The 18,518-nt window shown below is 41.8% G+C and overlaps 1 protein-coding gene across 1 annotated transcript in view; it reads left to right on the forward strand.

Moving 5' to 3' along the window:
* Positions 1 to 5,448: 5,448 nt before the first annotated feature.
* ranbp9 (RAN binding protein 9) overlaps positions 5,449 to 18,518 on the forward strand; it is an 89,524-nt gene continuing 76,454 nt past the window's right edge. The window contains exon 1 of the mRNA XM_072283657.1: positions 5,449 to 5,808. Within this exon, the coding sequence (XP_072139758.1) occupies positions 5,613 to 5,808 (196 nt within the window). The 5' untranslated portion in view covers positions 5,449 to 5,612. The remainder of the gene's footprint in view (positions 5,809 to 18,518) is intronic.

The following is an 18,518-nucleotide window of genomic DNA, read 5'->3' on the forward strand; positions in this document are numbered from 1 at the left end:
TCCTGTCCCATGATCCTCTCCCTTCTTCAGCCTCGTATCCCTTTTGCCAATCAACTTTCCAGCTCTTAGATCCACCCCCCTCCTGTCTTCTCCTATCATTTCAGATCTCTCCCTCCCCCTCCCACTTTCAAATCTCTTACTATCTCTTCTTTCAGTTAGTCCTGACGAAGGGTATCGGCCCGAAACGTCAACTGTACCTCTTCCTATAGATGCTGCCTGGCATTCTGCATTCCACCAGCATTTTGTGTGTGATGACAGAATAAACCTGTTAGTTAGGGGGATGGACAGCAGATTCTGTGGTTGTGAGAAAGATGCCAGGATGGCGTGTTGCCTCCCACGTACTTGGGTCAAGGAGATCTTACAGTGGCTGCAAAATATTCTCAAGAGAGAGGGTGAGCAGCCAGAGATGGTGGTGTACATTGGCACCAATGACATAGGTAGAAAGCAGGAAGAGGTCCTGCGTAGTGAGTATAGGGAGTTAGGGAAGAGGCTGAGGAGCAGGGTCATTCCCCTCAGCAATTTCTGGATTAATTCAGGGTAATCTCAGAATTACTCCCAGATCCCATTCTAGACAGGGCAGGAATAGAATGATAGTACAGATGAATGAGTGGCTGGGGAAGTGGTCAGGGGGCAGGGTTTCAGATTACTGGATCATTAGGATCTCTTCTGGGGGAGGTATGATCTGAACAAAAAGGATGGGTTACAGCTGAACCCAAGGGGGATCAATATCCTTGTGGGCAGGTTTGCTGGAGCTGTTGCGTGGGGTCAGGGGGTGGCGGAGGGGAACCTTAGTGATAGGGCTGAGGATGGGACAGTTGGTATACAAGTAGGTGCTGTGTGTAGTGAGATTGTAAAAAAGGCCAACAGGCAGATGATTGGGCAAAATTGCAGTCAGTGGGATGAGTTGAAGTGTAACGTGGCAACATCAAAGAGGGCAATGAATGCAGGACTAATGATGTTATATTTGAATGCACGCGGCACATGGAATAAGGTAGACGATCTTGAAGAACATTTAGAAATTGGCAGGTATGACATTGTGGGCAACTCTGAGTCATGGATGAAAGAAGATCATAGTTGGGAGGCTAACATCCAAGATACACATTGTATTGAAAGGATAGGGAGGTAGGCAGAGGGGCTGGGGTGGCTCTGTTAGTAAAAAAAATGGAATCAAATCCTTAGAAAGAGGTGACATAGGATCAGAAGATGTAGAATATTTGTGGATAGAGTTAAGAAACCGCAAAGTTACACAGAGCATGATGTGAATTATATACAGTCCCCAGAGCAGTATCCAGGATGTGGAATATAAATTTCAATGGGGCATTAAAAACATATATTAAGGGCCATGTTATGATAGTCATGTGAGATTTCAATATATAGATAGATTGGGAAAATCCAGTTGGTGCTGGATCCCAAGAGAGAGAATTTGTAGAATGCCTACAAGATGGCTTCTTAGAGTAGTTTGTGGTTGTGCCCACTAGGGGAATAACAATTCTGGATTGAGTGTTATGTAATGACCCAGATTTGATTAGGAAGCTTAAAATAAAAGAACCCTTAGGAGGCAGTGATCATAATATGATAGAATTTGTGCTCCAGTTTGAGAATGAGAAGCTAAAATCAGATGTATTAGTATTACAGTGGAGTAAAGGGAATTACAGAGGCATGAGAGAAGAGCTGGCCAAAGTTGAATGGAAGGGGACACTAGCAGAGATGACAGCAGAACGGCAATAGCTGGAGTATCAGGAGGGAATTCGGAAGGTGCAGGAAAGATAGGTTCTAAAGATGAAGAAATATTCTAAAGAGAGGTTGAGGAAAATGTGGCTAACAAAGGAAGTCAAAGGCAGCATAAAAGCAAAAAAGAGGGCATATCATATAAAATAGCAAAAATTAGTGGGAAGATAGAGTATTGAGAACTTCTAAAAAGCCAACAGTAGGCAACTAAAAAAATCATAAGAAGAGAAAATATTAAATATGAAGTTAAGCCAGCCAATAATATAAAAGAGCATACCAAATTTTTTTTTCAGATATATAGAGAGTAAATGAAAGGCAGGTGTGGATAGTGAACTGCTGGAAAGGTAGTAATGGGGGACAAAGTAATGGAGCATAAACTTAATAAGAATTTTGCATCAGTTTTCACTGTGGAAGACACTAGCAGTATGCCATGATTCGAGAGTTAAGGAGCAGAGGTAGGTGCTATTACTAGGGACATGGTGCTTGGGAAACCGAGAGGTTTGAAGGTAGATAAATCACCTGAACCTGATGGACTATATCTGAGGGTTCTGAAAGGGATAGTTGTAGAAATTGTGCAGTTATCAGTGATGATCTTTCAAGAATCACTAGATTCTGGAATGGTTTTGGAGGACTGGAAAATTGCAAATGTCACACTCCACTCTTTAAGTAGGGAAAGAGGCAAAAGAAAGGAAATAATAGGCCAGTTAGCCTGACTTTAGTGGCTGGGAAGATGTTGGAGTCCATTATTAAGGATGAGACACATGACAAAATAAGACAAAGTCAGCATGGCTTCCTTAAGGGGAAATGTTGCCAGACAGATCTTTTGGAAATCTTTGGTGAAGTAACAGACAGGATAGACAAAGGTGAGTCAGTGGATGTTGTTTATTTGATTTTCAGAAGGCACACATTAGGCTGCTCATCAAGATAACAGCCCACGGTTTTACAGGAAAGATACTAGTATGGATGAAAGATTGGCTGACTGGCAGGAGGCAAAGAGTGGGAATAAAGGGGGTCCTTTTTGGTTGACTGCTGGTGACTATTGATGCTCTGCAGGAGTTGGTATTGGGGCCACCTCTTTTCGTGTATATATCAATGATTTGGATGGTGAAATTGATAATTTTTTGGCAAAGTTTACAGATGTTATGAAGATAGGTGTAGGGGTAGGTGGTGCTGAGGAAGAAGGGAGTCTGCAGAAGCACTTAGACAGATTAGAAAATGGGCAAGAAGTGCAGACGGAATACAGCGTAGGGAAGTGTATGGTCATGGACTTCATTAGAAGGGATAAAGGCAAAGACTAATCTCTAAGCGGGGAGAAAATGCAAAGGGACTTGGGAATCCTCGTGCAAGGTTCCCTGAAGGTTAACTTGCAGGCTGAGTTAGTGGCAAGGAGGCAAATGCAATGGTAAGCATATATTTCAAGAGGACTAGGATAAGAGCAAGGATGTAATGCTGAGGCTTTATCAAGCATTGGTCAAATTGCACTTGGTGTATTGTGAGCAGCTTTGGGCCACTTATAGTCATAGTCATAGTCATAGTCATACTTTATTGATCCCGGGGGAAATTGGTTTTCATTACAGTTGCACCATAAATAATAAATAGTAATAGAACCATCAATAGTTAAATAGAAATACGTAAATTATGCCAGTAAATTATGAAATAAGTCCAGGACCAGCCTATTGGCTCAGGGTGTCTGAGGGAGGAGTTGTAAAGTTTGATGGCCACAGGCAGGAATGACTTCCTATGACGCTCTGTGCTGCATCTCGGTGGAATGAGTCTCTGGCTGAATGTACTCCTGTGCCCACCCAGTACATTATGTAGTGTATGGGAGACATTGACCAAGATGGCATGCAACTTAGACAGAATCCTCTTTTCAGACCCCACATCAGAGAGTCCAGTTCCATCCCCACAACATCACTGGCCTTACGAATGAGTTTGTTGATTCTGTTGGTGTCTGCTACCCTCAGCCTGCTGCCCCAGCACACAACAGCAAACATGATAGCACTGGCCACCACCGACTCGTAGAACATCCTCAGCATCGTCTGGCAGATGTTAAAGGACCTCAGTCTCCTCAGGAAATAGAGACGGCTCTGACCCTTCTTGTAGACAGCCTCAGTGTTCTTTGACCAGTCCAGTTTACTGTCAATTCGTATTCCCAGGTATTTGTAATCCTCCACCATGTCCACACTGATCTCCCTGGATGGAAACAGGGGTCACCGGTACCTTAGCTCTTCTCAGGTCCACCACCAGCTCCTTAGTCTTTTTCACATTAAGCTGCAGATAATTCTGCTCACACCATGTGACAAAGTTGTAAGAAAACATGTGCTAGTATTGGAGAGCATCCAGTGGAGATTCATGAGGATGATTACAGGAATAAAAGGGTTAATGAATGAGGAGCATTTGATGGCTCTGGGTCTGTACACTCTGGAGTTTAGAAGAATGAGGGGGATCTCATTGAAATGTATTGAATATTGAAAGACCTAGATAGAGTGGATTTGGAGAGGATGTTTCCTATAATGGATGAGTCTATGACCAGAGGGCACAGGCTCAGAATAGAAGGATGTCCATTTAGAACAGAGATGAGAAGGAATTTCTTTAGCCAGAGGGTGGTGAATCTGTGGAATTCACTGCTGCAGATAGCTGTGGGGGCCAGGTCAGTATACTTAAAGAGGAGGTTGATAGACTCTTGATCAGTCAGGGAGTCAAAGGTTACGGGGTTAATGGGGTTGAGAGATATCATAAATGGAATGGTGGGGCAGGGTCGATGGGTTGAATGGCCTAATTCTGCTCTTATGGTCTTATGGTCACTTCCTCACTATGAACTATGAACACATTACACTTTGTTTTTTATAATGCTAATTCTGTCCTTTATGTTTTATTGGAAATGGGACAGGAATGTTGTGTCTCTAAAGCTGTTTTTCTGTGATGCTGCTGGAGTTTTTCTTTACACCTGTGCCTTACACGTGTACTTCTCGTGCCCAAGATAATAAGCTTTTGTATGGATGCCATCCAAGTAATTTTCCATACAGAAGTTCGTCGCGGTGGTACAAAGGGAAAACAATAACAATGCAGAATGTACTCTTACAGGAGAGCGGCGAGCGCAGGTAGTCGTCGGATCCAATCCTCCCTCGCTACGAGAAGTTGATGACTTCCGGCTGTCTTCAACATTTTCAAGGAGAGATACCTCAAAACGGTGGCGTTTATCATTCAGGACCCCAATCACCCGAGTTTTGCAGTGTTCTCATTGCTACCATCAGGAAGGAGGTAGAAAAGCCTGAAGGTACACAGTCATCAGTTCAGGAACCGCTTCTTCCTCTCTGCCTTCCGTTTTCTGATTGAGCATTGAACCCACGAACACAATCTCATTACTTTTTTATTTCTATTTTTGCATTACGAATTTAACTATTTAAAATATATACACTTACTGTAATTCGCGATTTTTTCTATTATTATGTATTTAATTGTACTGCTTCCGCAAAGACACAAATTTCATGACATTTCCCGGTGATATTAAACCTGACTCTGATTGTGACCGCGATCTCTGGCTCCAGCTCCAGACCCACACGCTATCGGAAACTCGGAGCCCCGCCCCCACCGTCTCTGGCCACGCCCACTGGTTCCCCGGGCCCCGCCCCTCACTCCACTCTGCAGCCGCGCTGGCTGCGGGGAAGGCGGGCAGCCAATGAGGAGAGCGCTGGGCAGCGGCGGCCTGTCAGTGAGCGGGTGGGGGTTGGCTGCAGTAGCAGCTGGGCTTCAGCGGCGGAGAACAGCAGCAGCAGCTGGGAGCGGCAGTCTCCAGTCGGTCATAGCGGGTTAACCCTACTCTTCCTTCCGAACCCCTTCCCAGTCAAACCCGGCACTTAGGCTTTGCCCAGCCCCGAAGTCAGATGGCCGGGCTGTCGGCGGCGGCAGCGCACGGGGAGTCGGCCTTCAACCCTCAGGAAAAGGAGCTGGCAGAGCGCTTCAAGCGCCTGTATCCGGCCGTCGACGAGCAGGAGACGCCGCTGCCGAGGTGCTGGAGCCCGAAGGACAAGTACAGCTATATTGGCCTGTCTCAGAACAACCTGCGGGTGCACTACAAAGGTAAGCGGGGCGATGAACGACGCCCCCGCCCCACCTCCTTCCCCCGAGCCAGGGTGACAGGCCCTTGGCCCCACATAGTAACAGCCCAGCGAGATCGGGGGCCTTGGTCTGGGGCGTCCTGCTCCCCTCCCATCGGTCCGGTAAACGGCTGGCCGGCCAGCCGGACTTCCGTACTTGAGGACGGGTGGAAGAGAGGAAGGAACAGGGCCTTTCATGACATATCATCTGGGCCCAGGGCCTGTGCGGAGAGTTAGATTCACCTGAATTTGTTGTGAACTATGTTGGGCATTGGGCTTTCGGGATAAGATGTGAACCAGATAAGCACCTAAAATCTGCCCTGCATCAGCAGCATTTTTAAACAAAAGTTAATCGCACTAAAGGTCATTTGGAGTTGAGAATTGACTAATCGATTGAGCGTGGAGGCACCTGTGTCCATATTGGTAATTAAGATAACAAACTTTTTTTTAAAAGAACAACACTCGAATTTTAATGTAAATTTAGGACGTGGCAAAGAGGTGATAGGTACAATTCTGTTGTTAACAACTGAATTTAAATACATGACCAAAACAAGGTATTTAATTCCAGATAAACTTGTGAATGTGAGAGGATCAATGATGATTACCAATCATGTGCTGTGATGAGTTATAGCATCAATCTTTAGGGGCTAGAAAGGAGTTTAAAATTACAAAGAATGACTTGGTAGCTGTCATTGAGTAAGAGGAGGTGGAATAATTATTGCTTAGTATATGAGAATTGAAGAACAATATAATACCAAAAGCAATGAGAATCTCTCATTTTGCAGTAATGGGTAGGTGAATTAAAAATGAAAGCCCCCTACTAAGTTTTGTTAGGACTGCTGAGAAGATCATGGGGTCTCTTCCACCCATTAGAGACACATTTATCAGGTGTACCGTGTACACAGGACCCTTAGCATTGTCACTGATTTCTCCCATCCATCCAACATTCGCTTTGACCCCCTACCATCAGGCAGCATTAAGACAAGAAATGTTAGGATGAGAAACAGCTACTTCCCTCAGGCCAGAAGACCACTGAACTCTCTGCCACCACCTAGGAAACATCATGTATGAAGAGACAATTTTACTGTTAACTTTTTAACGTATCATATATACACTTTATATTAATTGTACTTTTGTGTGTGTGAGTTGTTGTGCACCGTGTTCTGGCGGTATATTGACTCATTTGGCAGTGTACATGTGTACCATTAAATAACTTGAACAGTTAAAGAATGGAGAAAAGGACAAAAGTAGATTGTTTCCAAATCAAAATTTTGAATACTTATTCTAGAGTTAGCTATATCTATTCAAATTTTGCAAAAAAATTGTAATATCGAAGTTAGCTGTGATCGATTTTGTGTTTTTCTTGTTTGGGGTTTTAGAATCTGAATGTTTTCACAGTCATGCCACAGAGGGATAAAGTGGCCTAGTACCAAGAGTCACAGTCTGGATAATTTTCTCCTGCTTGATTTTTTTTTAATGATCCCTGTTGTAGTGGATGGCCACCTTTTTATTTAGTGACTTTAGTTCTAATCACAGTTTTAGATTTTGACCAGTTTTTGTGTTATGTTTGATGTGTGGGTCATTTTCTTGAATTCCATTTCATTGCGTAGTAAAATATGCAGATGAAAAACGACTAGATGGGGAAAAACTGGATCAAAATAGGTAATGACTGACTTTATTGGTGGATGTGTATGACTTGCAGTTTTCTGTCTTGTTATCAGATCAAGTGACTGCTTCATCTATCCTGCACAAATATAAGGATTCAAATTCTTTACAAATATTTCTCTTGGTGTCTTTCTTGTGTTCTCAGATGTCAGTGTAAAATTATTTGTCTTTATTTGAGGTATTGCTGCTCAGTGATATCAGTTGGGTGCAAAATTTTTGATTCTGCAGAATGATACGAAAGCACAAGTATGTTTACCAATTAAATTATTTAGTGAATAGAATAATTTATCTGTAGCTTCTGAGGCCAGTATTGAAGGTGCTTTCTGTCCTCTTTAATATTTGTCACTAAGTGATGCTAAATATTTCTGCAATGCATTGGAATATTTTACATAGAAACTTCGGAGATTCTGGAGAAGAGCTGGTTTTGGTTCAATCAAACACTGCACAGCAAAACCATGAAATCTTCACCACTGGTTGAAACCATTGGCAAAAGATAGTAACATTATTTCATTTGATGACTCCTGCTAATGCCTCATTCACATACTAAAGTATCAGCCTATTTGGAATGAGTCATAAATCTCTTATTCCTCAACTGAGCCAGTTTGATACTCAGACACCTCAGAAACATGGGCAGTACAGCTGTTGCCCCGCAGTTCCAGGGACCTGGGTTCAATTCTGACCTTGAGAAGGGTCTGTGTAAAGTTTGCATGTTATCTCCAAGACCATATGGGTTTCTCCCACAATCTAAAATGTGCAAATTGGTTGGTTAATTGTGCAGTGTAGCCTGGGTGGATTTACTGAGAAAGTAGCTGGTATGGGCTGATGGGCCTTTTCCATTGCTTCATCTCTCTGACTCCAGGGTATAGAAGTGGAGACTGAATGAGTTATTTCATTTCTTAGTTGTGATTGTTTACAAAATCAGGAGCAAATTGCTGAGTTAAATTTTATGACAGGGTTGAAAGAAAAGGGCCCCGATGAGGTTCCACATATGATAAGGTTTTATCTGTTTAAGCTTGCTTTGGCAAGTAATTCAGAAGCAAAGTAGCTGACATTGAGAGAAATCCACCAAGTTTCTAGCAATTTACTGATTGGGTTTTTACTTCAGATGTGAATGTGCCTTTCTGCATAATGTATTTATTGAAGTACAGTACATCTTGTTCTTCTGGCATTTTATAAATTTTGGAAGATCGTATTTTGCTATAAATGGTGTTTGGTTGAAGGAATGATTTCAAGGTTGGAATTAGTTTTTTTCCCTCAGCTACTCAATAATCTGGTTATTCACTCATATTGCATGTGGCAAAACTTTCAACTTTTTTCATTGTTATCCTTATCCATGCTGTTTTGTTCTATTGTGCTACTTGTCTCTTTCACAAGTATGAATTAGCATTGTAGGGCTTTGAAAATGAAGACATCTATCTTTTTAGTCTTATCTACAATTCAATATACTTTATTGATTCAATAAGATTGCTCAGACAGTGAGCAATTAACTATCTTTCTGCTACAGATACAAAGTAACTTTTTGAAACTTCTATTTTCCTGTGATTTCTATCTTTGTGGCACTGTCCTGTATTTTTGTATTTGTGTATCACTATTTTGTAGCTGATAAGTTAGCTTTAGTGCAATTGATTGCTTTCCCAATTTGACTGATTTAGCTTGATCTTTCTCCGATCTCATTTGATATCGATGCACTTGGTACCTTTTTCCAGATTCAGTTTCACATTAAGTATAGTGATTTTTTTTTCAGCTTGCCAACCCCAAATCTATTCTCCTCAATAAAATTGACTTGGTTTTTTTTCTGTTTTTTATGATCATTATCTTAAATCCTGCTGTTATGATCATTGCCTAAATTATGTATTTTGTGATGGCTCTTCCTTTCCTCGTTCCAACCATATTTCTTCCAAGGTTAGATTCCTTGCATTTTGGTTAAGGAAAAAGTGCTGTAACCTCATCAGAGTTGGGCAACATTTGCATGCATTAGGTTGCTTTGAATTTCCCCATTTAGTTGAGTTGAAAGGTGAACTGAGCTCAGGATCACTGACAACTGACATGGGCCAGCTGGGAGTTAGCAGGAATGAACTCATACAAACCTTTTAAACTGCAATTTATTTTACTAAAGAATTAAGGCATAATCTGCAAACCTTTATTGGGGTAACAAAGTATTGCTTGGTAATATTGTGGTGATTTAAAATCTGATAAATGCATAGCATTCAAACTTGTCATTTAACATAATGTTAGATGTAAGCATACTAGTATTTTCCATTGTGGCAACCTTGAGAGACTGCACCGACTCTTGAAACCACAGTGTGTTAAGCAAGGAGATTAAAATATGCACATCTTGCAACAATGACGGGCCTTGCAAACAATTAGAATGTACATTTTATGCATATGGAGGTTATTTCAGTGATGCCACAGCAAATAACTTCTCCACATTGATTCTACACATCCTACTAATTGGATTGTACTACACATCCAATTCTTTTTTTGAGGTAAACAGTATCACTCAGCATTGGGAGTTTCTATAAGTGCTAATTGAACATGGGTTTGTTTCCAGTGGTCCACTGCAAGGGTAAGTCAGTAACTGAAGTGGTTCACGTAATTAACAATAAAAATGATCAGTTTGTCTTTTGGTGGCAGTTTAGGAACTGCATTCAGCTTTGCTCAAGGGATCAACTTTATTTGCCATAAACATTTACATATACTAGATTCCAGTTAATTGGGGCAGCCACTTATTTGGAACAACTCTTAAAGAACAAAAATTAATCTAGAAAATTGCTGAGATTCCCTTTGTTTATTTGGGACACTATGCTGCTTAATTAGGACAAGAGACTATTGCTGAACAGTTTGTAACCCGAGTCACATGCATGCACGTCATGTGGCCATCAGGCTGTATACTGTGCTTGGGGCAAACAGTTTTTAAATACCATCACTTGTGTGTTTGTGTTTAAAGTGCAATGATTTTTGTCATCGATAGTTGAGTAATAAGCTGTAAAACAATTCAGTACTGTTTTGCTCACCGTGGTTTCAAACATTTAGGCCTGAGATCAGAAACAGCTGAGACTATTTCGCTACTTAACAAGTAAGGAACTATGAAGAATTGAGGGTATTGCCAATCTTGTGAATGTTAGTGAAAATGAAGATTTGGAGGATGCAATCGTTAAAAACATTGTTAGAAGCAGTCCATTATCTGCATTCTTGAGTCTGCGCTGATTTTGTTCATTTACAGTCAATCAAAATAACATGGCACTGTGCAATGGATGAATTCCATAAACACGAGATTCTGCAGACACTGGAAATCCAGAGCAATACTCAAAATGCAGGAGGAACTAAGCAGGTCAGACATCTTCCATGAAAATGAATAAATAGGTGTTTCAGGCTGAGATGAATATAAAGAATGTAAAAAGAATCTTAAAGAAATCAGAAAAGCTAAAAGAAGATACGAGGTTGCTTTGGCAAGTAAGGTGAAAATAAATCCCAAGGATTTCTACCTTTATGTAAATAGCAAAAGGATAGTGAGGGATAAAATTGGTCCCTTAGAGAATCAGAGTGACGGCCATGTGTGGAGCCAAAAGAGATGGGGGAGATTCTGAATAATTTCTTTTCTTCGGTATTCACTAAGGAGAAGGATATTGCATTGGGTAAGGTAAGAGAAACAGGTAGGGAAGTTATGGAAACTATGATGATTAAAGAAGAGGAAGTACTGGAGCTTTTAAGGAATATAAAAGTGGATAAGTCTCCGGGTCCTGACGGGATATTCCCTAGGACCTTGAGGGAAGTTAGTGTGGAAATAGCAGGGGTGCTGACAGAAATATTTCAAATGTCATTAGAAACGGGGATGGTGCTGGAGGATTGGCGTATTGCTCATGTTGTTCCATTGTTTAAAAAGCGTTCTAAGAGTAAACCTAGCAATTATTGGCCTGTGAGTTTGACGTCAGTGGTGGGTAAATTGATGGAAAGTATTCTTAGAGATTGTATATATAATTATCTGGATAGACAGGGTCTAATTAGGAACAGTCAACATGGATTTGTGTATGGAAGGTCATGTTTGACAAATCCTATTGAATTTTTTGAAGAGGTTACTTGGAAAGTTGACAAGGTTAAAGTGGTGGATGTTGTCTATATGGACTTCAGTAAGGCCTTTGATAAGGTCCCACATGGAAGGTTGGTTAGGAAGGTTCATCGTTACATACTAATATTGAAGTAGTAAAATGGATTCAGCAGTGGCTGGATGGGAGACGCCAGAGAGTAGTGGTGGATAACTGTTTGTCAGATTGGAGGTCGATGACTAGTGGTGTGCCTCAGGAATCTGTACCGGGTCCAATGTTATTTGTCATATATATTAATGATCTGGATGATGGGGTGGTAAATTGGATGAGTAAGTATGCAGATGATACTAAGATAGGTGGAGTTGTGGATAATGAAGTAGGTTTTCAAAGTTTGCAGAGAGATTTAGGCCGGTTAGAAGAGTGGGCTGAAAGATGGCAGATGGAGTTTAATGCTGATAAATGTGAGGTGTTACATTTTGGTAAGACTAATCAAAATGGGACATACATGGTAAATGGTAGGGCATTGAAGAATGCAGTAGAACAGGGGGATCTAGGAATAATGGTGCATAGTTCCCTGAAGGTAGAATCTCATATGGATAGGGTGGTGAAGAAAGGTTTTGGTATGCTGGCCTTTATAAATCAGAGCATTGAGTATAGGAGTTGGGATGTAGTGTTGAAACTGTACAATAGGAAAGATGTCAACAAAATAGAGAGAGTACAGAGAAGATTTACTAGAATGTTACCTGGGTTTCATCGCCTAAGTTACAGAAAGGTTGAACAAGTTGGGTCTTTATTCTTTGGAACGTAGAAGGTTGAGGGGGGACGTGATAGAGGTATTTAAAATTATGAGGGGGATAGATAGAGTTGATGTGGATAGGCTTTTTCCATTGAGAGTGGGGGAGATTCAAACAAGAGGACATGAGTTGAGAGTTAAAGGGCAAAAGTTTAGGGGTAACATGAGGGGGAACTTCTTTACTCAGAGTGGTAACTGTGTGGAACGAGCTTCCAGCAGAAGTGGTTGAGGCAGGTTCGATGTTGTCATTTAAAGTTAAATTGGACAACTATATGGACAGGAAAAGAATGGAGGGTTATGGGCTGAGTGCAGCTTGGTGGGACTAGGTGAGAGTAAGAGTTCGGCACGGACTAGAAGGGCTGGAATGGCCTGTTTCCATGCTGTAATGGTTATAGATGAATTCCTCCAGCAGCAGCTATTAGGAACTAATATGCAGTTTTATAGTAGTTTTGGTAGTGTTCTAATTTGTTCTGTATTTCATTTAAATGTATAATTTGGTACTCAGTTAAATAGTAGTCTTTTTGTATTTTTAATACCTTAACTATTTTCATGGCATTTCAGCTATTTGGGGTCTCTGAATTGGGCCAAAATATACTGGTCCTGATGAGTCCCAATTAACCGGAATCCACTGTAGTAGAAATATGCTGTGGTGTGTTGGGGCAACATTCAACAAAAAACAACAACATGCAACAATTATAAATAATAAAGAATTAGGTAAAATATAAATTTAGAGTGCAGACATATGAAATAAAATGTGCATAAATGCATTCACACTAGCATGTGTTTAGAACGTAAAGAGCATTATAAAATGAGGTTTAAAGTGTATGCTGTGTATTGAAGGGATAATAGAGGGTGTTCGGGGCTAAATTGATTGGTTAATACTGGGGGAAGGAACTTTTAAGATGTCATTAAGTTTTTGTTTTAGTAGACCCAATGTCTTTCCAGAAGGAAGCTTTTGGAAAAGGCATTTTGCAGGATGGGTAGTGTCTTCGATGAAAATACTATAAACTCTTAAAGTAACCAGTGATTTTACAGTAATTACTGATTTTGGGGGATAGTTTTAGGACCCCACAATTCAGATGGGATGGGAAATCATAGGAGAAAATTCTGGAACAAGCCGGCTGGGTGAATATGAAGGGAAGCACCTGTTGTTCAGGTTGTTATAATTTATCAGCTATTACATATTTTTACTGTACTTGTATTGTAATCCTCTTTCTCATATTTCCTTTTTCCACAGGAGGTGGAACCCCTTAATCCCATTCCCTTGCGTATTTGCTGCTAATCTAATCACTTTCACGTGCCCATTAGCAATGCTTTGATTATACAGAAACCCACGCTGGGATGATTTACAGAAGTCAATTAACCTGCAACTAGTATGTTTTTGGGAGATGGAATAAAACTGGAGCACTAAGGAAACCTGTGTAGTCAGTGAGAGCATGTAAACTCTACACAAACAGCAGCAAAATGTCAGGATGAATTCCTAGCTGGAGCTGTGAGGCAGCAGTAGTAACTTCTGTCCTATTTGAAGGACATAGTTGTGTGAATGTACCTTGCTACAGCTCTAGTTTAACTTGCTGCCTGTAAAATGTGTACCACAATGGATTCAAGTTAATTGGGACATACTGGGACGACTACATTTTGGCCCAATTAAGTGGCTTTCCTAATTAGCTGAAGTGTCATGGAAATAATTAATAATGTATAAAAAAGCTACCATTTAACTGAGTAACAAACTGTGTTTAAATAAAATATAGAACCAATTGGAACACTACCAATACCACTACAGTATATAAAACTAATAGTTTCTAATAGTTATTGATGGAGGAATTCATCCGGTGTACATTGCTGTGTTCTATTGATTGACTCTAAATGAATAAAATCTGCGCAGCCACCTAGTGCAGGTAATGGACTGCCTTCATGCAATACCTGGACACTAGAATAATACAGCACAGTACAGGCCCTTTGGCCCTCGATGTTGTGCCGACCCATATGTTCCTTAAAAAAAGTACTAAACCCACACTACCCCGTAACCCTCTATTTTCATCCATGTGCCTGTCCAGGAGGCTCTTAAATACCCCTAATGTTTTGGCCTTCACCACCATCCCTGGCAAGTCATTCCAGGCACCCACAACCCTCTGTGTAAAAAAAAAAAAACAAAAAACAAAAAACAACAACAACAACAACTTGCCCCGATGCCTCCCCTAAACTTCCCTCCCTTTGTACATATGCCCTCTGGTGTTTGCTATTTGTGCCCGCGGAAACAGGTACTGGCTATCCACCGTATCTCTGCTTCTCATAATCTTGTAGACCTCTATCAAGTTCCCTTCATCCTTCTATACTCCAAAGAGAAAAATCCCAGCTCTGCTAACCTTTCCTCATAAGTCTTGTTTTCCAATCCTGGCAACATCCTGGTAAATCTCCTCTGCACCCTCTCCATAGCTTCCACATCCTTCCTATAATGAGGTGACCAGAACTGAACACAATACTCTAAGTGTGGTCTCACCAAAGATTTGTAGAGTTGCAACATGACCTCTCTACTCTTGAACTCAATCCCCCTATTAATGAAGCCTAGCATCCCATAGGCCTTCTTAGCTATCCTATCAACCTGTGCAGTGACCTTGAGGAATGTACGGATTTGAACCCCAAGGTCCCTCTGTTCATCCACACTCTAAACTAACCGACCATTAACCCTGTACTTAGCCTTCAGGTTTGTCCTTCCAAAAAACATCACCTCTCACTTATCCAAATTGAGCTCCATCTGCCACTTTTCTGCCCAACTCTGCATCCTGTCTATATCCTCTTGTAACCTTCGACAACCTGCAGCTCCTTCCACAACTCCTCCAATCTTCGTGTCGTCTGCAAACTTACTCACCCATCCTTCTTCCTCTTCATCCAGGTCATTTATAAAAATCACAAAGGGCAGGGGTCCCAGGACAGATCCTTGCGGCACTCCACTAGTCACCGACCCCCAGGCAGAATACTTTCCTTCCACTACTACCCTCTGCTTTCTTCCTTTAAGCCAATTTTTTATCCAAACAGCCAAGGTTCCATTGTTCCCATGCCTCATGACTTTCTAGATGAGTCTCTCGTGCGGGACCTTTTCAAATGCCTTGCTAAAATCCACGTAGACCACATCTACCACCCTACCCTCATTAATTTCTTTTGTTACCTCTTCAAAAAGAACTCAGGAGGGATGATCTTCCCTTCACAAAGCCATGTTGACTATCCTTGAGTAGACGGTACTTCTCCAAGTGCTCGTAGATCCTATCCTTAAGAATCCTTCCTAATAGTTTGCAGACCACTGACGTAAGACTCGCCAGTCTATAGTTCCCAGGATCCTCTCTATTACCTTTTTTAAACAAGGGAACTACATTTGCCATTTTCCAGTTCTCCGGCACCTCCCCTGCAGCCAAAGAGGATTCAAAGATCATAGCTACTGCTCCAGCGATCTCTTCTCTCACTTCCCACAGCAACCTGGGGTATATCACGTCCGGCCCTGGGGACTTACCTATCTTGATGTTTTTAAGAAGATCCAGCACTTCTTCCTTAATCTCCACATTGTCCAGCACACAGGCTTGTTCTATTTCGACCTCACCCTGATCAAGGTCCTTTTCACTTGTGAATACTGAAGCAGAGTATTCATTTAGGACCTCCCCAACCTCCTCCGCCTCCAAGCACATGTTGCCTTCTTTATCCTTTAACGGCCCCACCTTCATTCTTGTCATCCTTCTGTTCTTCACATACGCATAGAATGCCTTGGGGTTCTCCTTAATCCTACATGCCAAGGCCTTTTCATGCCCCCTTCAAACTCTCCTATGTCCTTTCTCATGAGCCCCTCCTGCTTCCTGCTTCTTATAATCTAACATATGCTTCCTTTTTCCTCTTGACAAGTTGCCTCACGTGTTTTGTCAGCTATGGTTCCCTTTTCCTACCATTTTTTCCTTGTCTCAGTGGGACAAACCTATCCTGAACCCAGCACAAGTGGTCCCTAGACTTCCTCCACAGTACTTCTGTGCTTTCACCCTTGAACATCTGTTTCCAATTTACTCTCGCTAGTTCCTGCCTCATCCCTTCATAGTTAGCCTTTCCCCAGTTAAGCACTTTCCCATTTTGTCTTTTTTTTAATCCTTTTCCATAGCTATGCTGAAGCTAAGGGAGTTGTGGTCACTCTCACCAAAATACTCCCCCACCAAGAGTTCTGCTACCTGACCAGGTTCATTACCCAGAACTAGATCCAGTATGGCCTCTCCTCTCGTCGGCTGGTCCGCATACTTTGTCAGGAATCCTTCTTGAGCACACCTGACAAATTCAGCCCCATCTATCCCCCTTGCAGTCAGGAGGTACCAGTCAATATGAGGGAAGTTGAAATCACCCATAACTACAACCCTGTATTTCCTGCACCATTCTAAAATCTGCCTGCTTATCTGCTCCTCGGTGTCCCGAGGGCTATTTGGGGGCCTATAGACTACTCCCAGCACAGTGATTGATCCCTTCCTATTTCTGACTTCCACCCACACTGACTCAGTGGACACTCCCTCTTCAGCGTCCTCCCTTTCTATAGCCATGATACTATCCTTGACCAGTAATGCTACTCTTTCCCCCCCCCCCAGACTTTTCTACCTCCCATCCTATTCCTTTTAAAACACTAAACCCCAGTACCTGCATCAGCCAATCCTGCCCTTCCTTCAGCCAAATTTCATTAACAGCCACAACATCATAGTTCCACGTATTGATCCATGCTCTAAGTTCATCCCCTTTATTCCTAATACTCCTAACATTGAAATAGACACATTTCAACCCCTCTAACTGGCTACATTTATGTTTTGTTCCCTGCCTGTCCTTCCTCACCAACTCAGAACACATAGCATCATGCCCTTGTCCTTCCGTCCTAATCTCTGCACTCACATTGTGATTCCCACCCCCCGCCAAACTAGTTTAAACCCTCGCCAACAGCTCTAGCAAACCTGCCCGCCAGGATATTGGTCCCTTTCCAGTTCATGTGCCGCCTGTCCTTTTTGTACAGGTCAGACCTTCCCCAGAAGAGATCCCAATGATCCAGAAATCTGAAGCCCTGCCCCCTGCACCAACTCTTCAGCCACGCATTCATCTGCCATAACTTCCTGTTCCTACCCTCTCTGTTTCGTGGCACGGGCAGCAATCCCGAGATTACCACCTTGAGGTCCTGCTTTTTAACTTCTTTCCTAACTCCCTATATTCTTTCTTCAGGACCTCATCCCTACCTTCGAGACTGTATCCCCCAAATCTTTTTCATTGTAACATTCAAGATGATTGTCGAGACCTTCAAATTCTTCATAGTTTCTAACTGTTCGGCAATAGTCTCCTGTCCCAATTCGGCAGCATAGTATTCCAAATAAATTAAGAGAATTCTGACTATTTTCTTGACAATTTTTTGTTCCTAATAGTTGTCCCAAATAAGTGGCTTCCCTGATTAACCAATGCCCAATCCATTGTATTTGAGTCATTCAAATTAATATTGATTGTGCCATCAGCAATAATTTTGTCTCTATCACCCTTTTAGGTACAGGTTTCCCCCGCTATCCAAAGGTATGAACTTATGAAACGGTTCGTAAGCCAGAACGTCGTAAAGTGAATAAGCAATTACCATTTATTAATATGGGAAAAATTTTTGAGTGTTCCCAGACCCCAAAAAAACCTACAAAATCATGCCAAATAACACACAAAACCTAAAATAACAGTAGCATATAGTAAAAGCAGGAATAATATGATAAATACACAGCCTATATAAAGTAGAAATACTTTTCTGCAGCACTGTCTAATGCAGCGAAAATCTCGCGGAAGCGCTCTTGGCAGAAACACTCTCTCTGGTAACCTTTAAGCTATGAAACTGCCAAGTCATACCAAATAACCCATAAAAATACACAGCCTATATAAAATAGAAATAATGTATGTACAGTGTAGTTTCACTTACCAGAAATCGGAAGACTCCAATAAATTGCAGTTTCGTCACAATTAAGCAGTTGCTTATATGAATAACCACCTGACGCAAACAGCAATTGCCTCTGATCTGGGCCGACATTTAAGTGCCGGGTGGCACCTAATTAATTGGCTTGTTTATTTCCGCTTTTTTCTTAAAGATGTGCTGGGTGCGTTCGGACTACCGCTGCACCACTGCATTCTTCGTGGCCCGGAGGTTGGGGACCACTGCTTAAACTA

Source organism: Mobula birostris, chromosome 19, assembly GCF_030028105.1.
Source record: "Mobula birostris isolate sMobBir1 chromosome 19, sMobBir1.hap1, whole genome shotgun sequence".
In the NCBI taxonomy this organism is placed as follows: Eukaryota; Metazoa; Chordata; class Chondrichthyes; order Myliobatiformes; family Myliobatidae; genus Mobula; species Mobula birostris.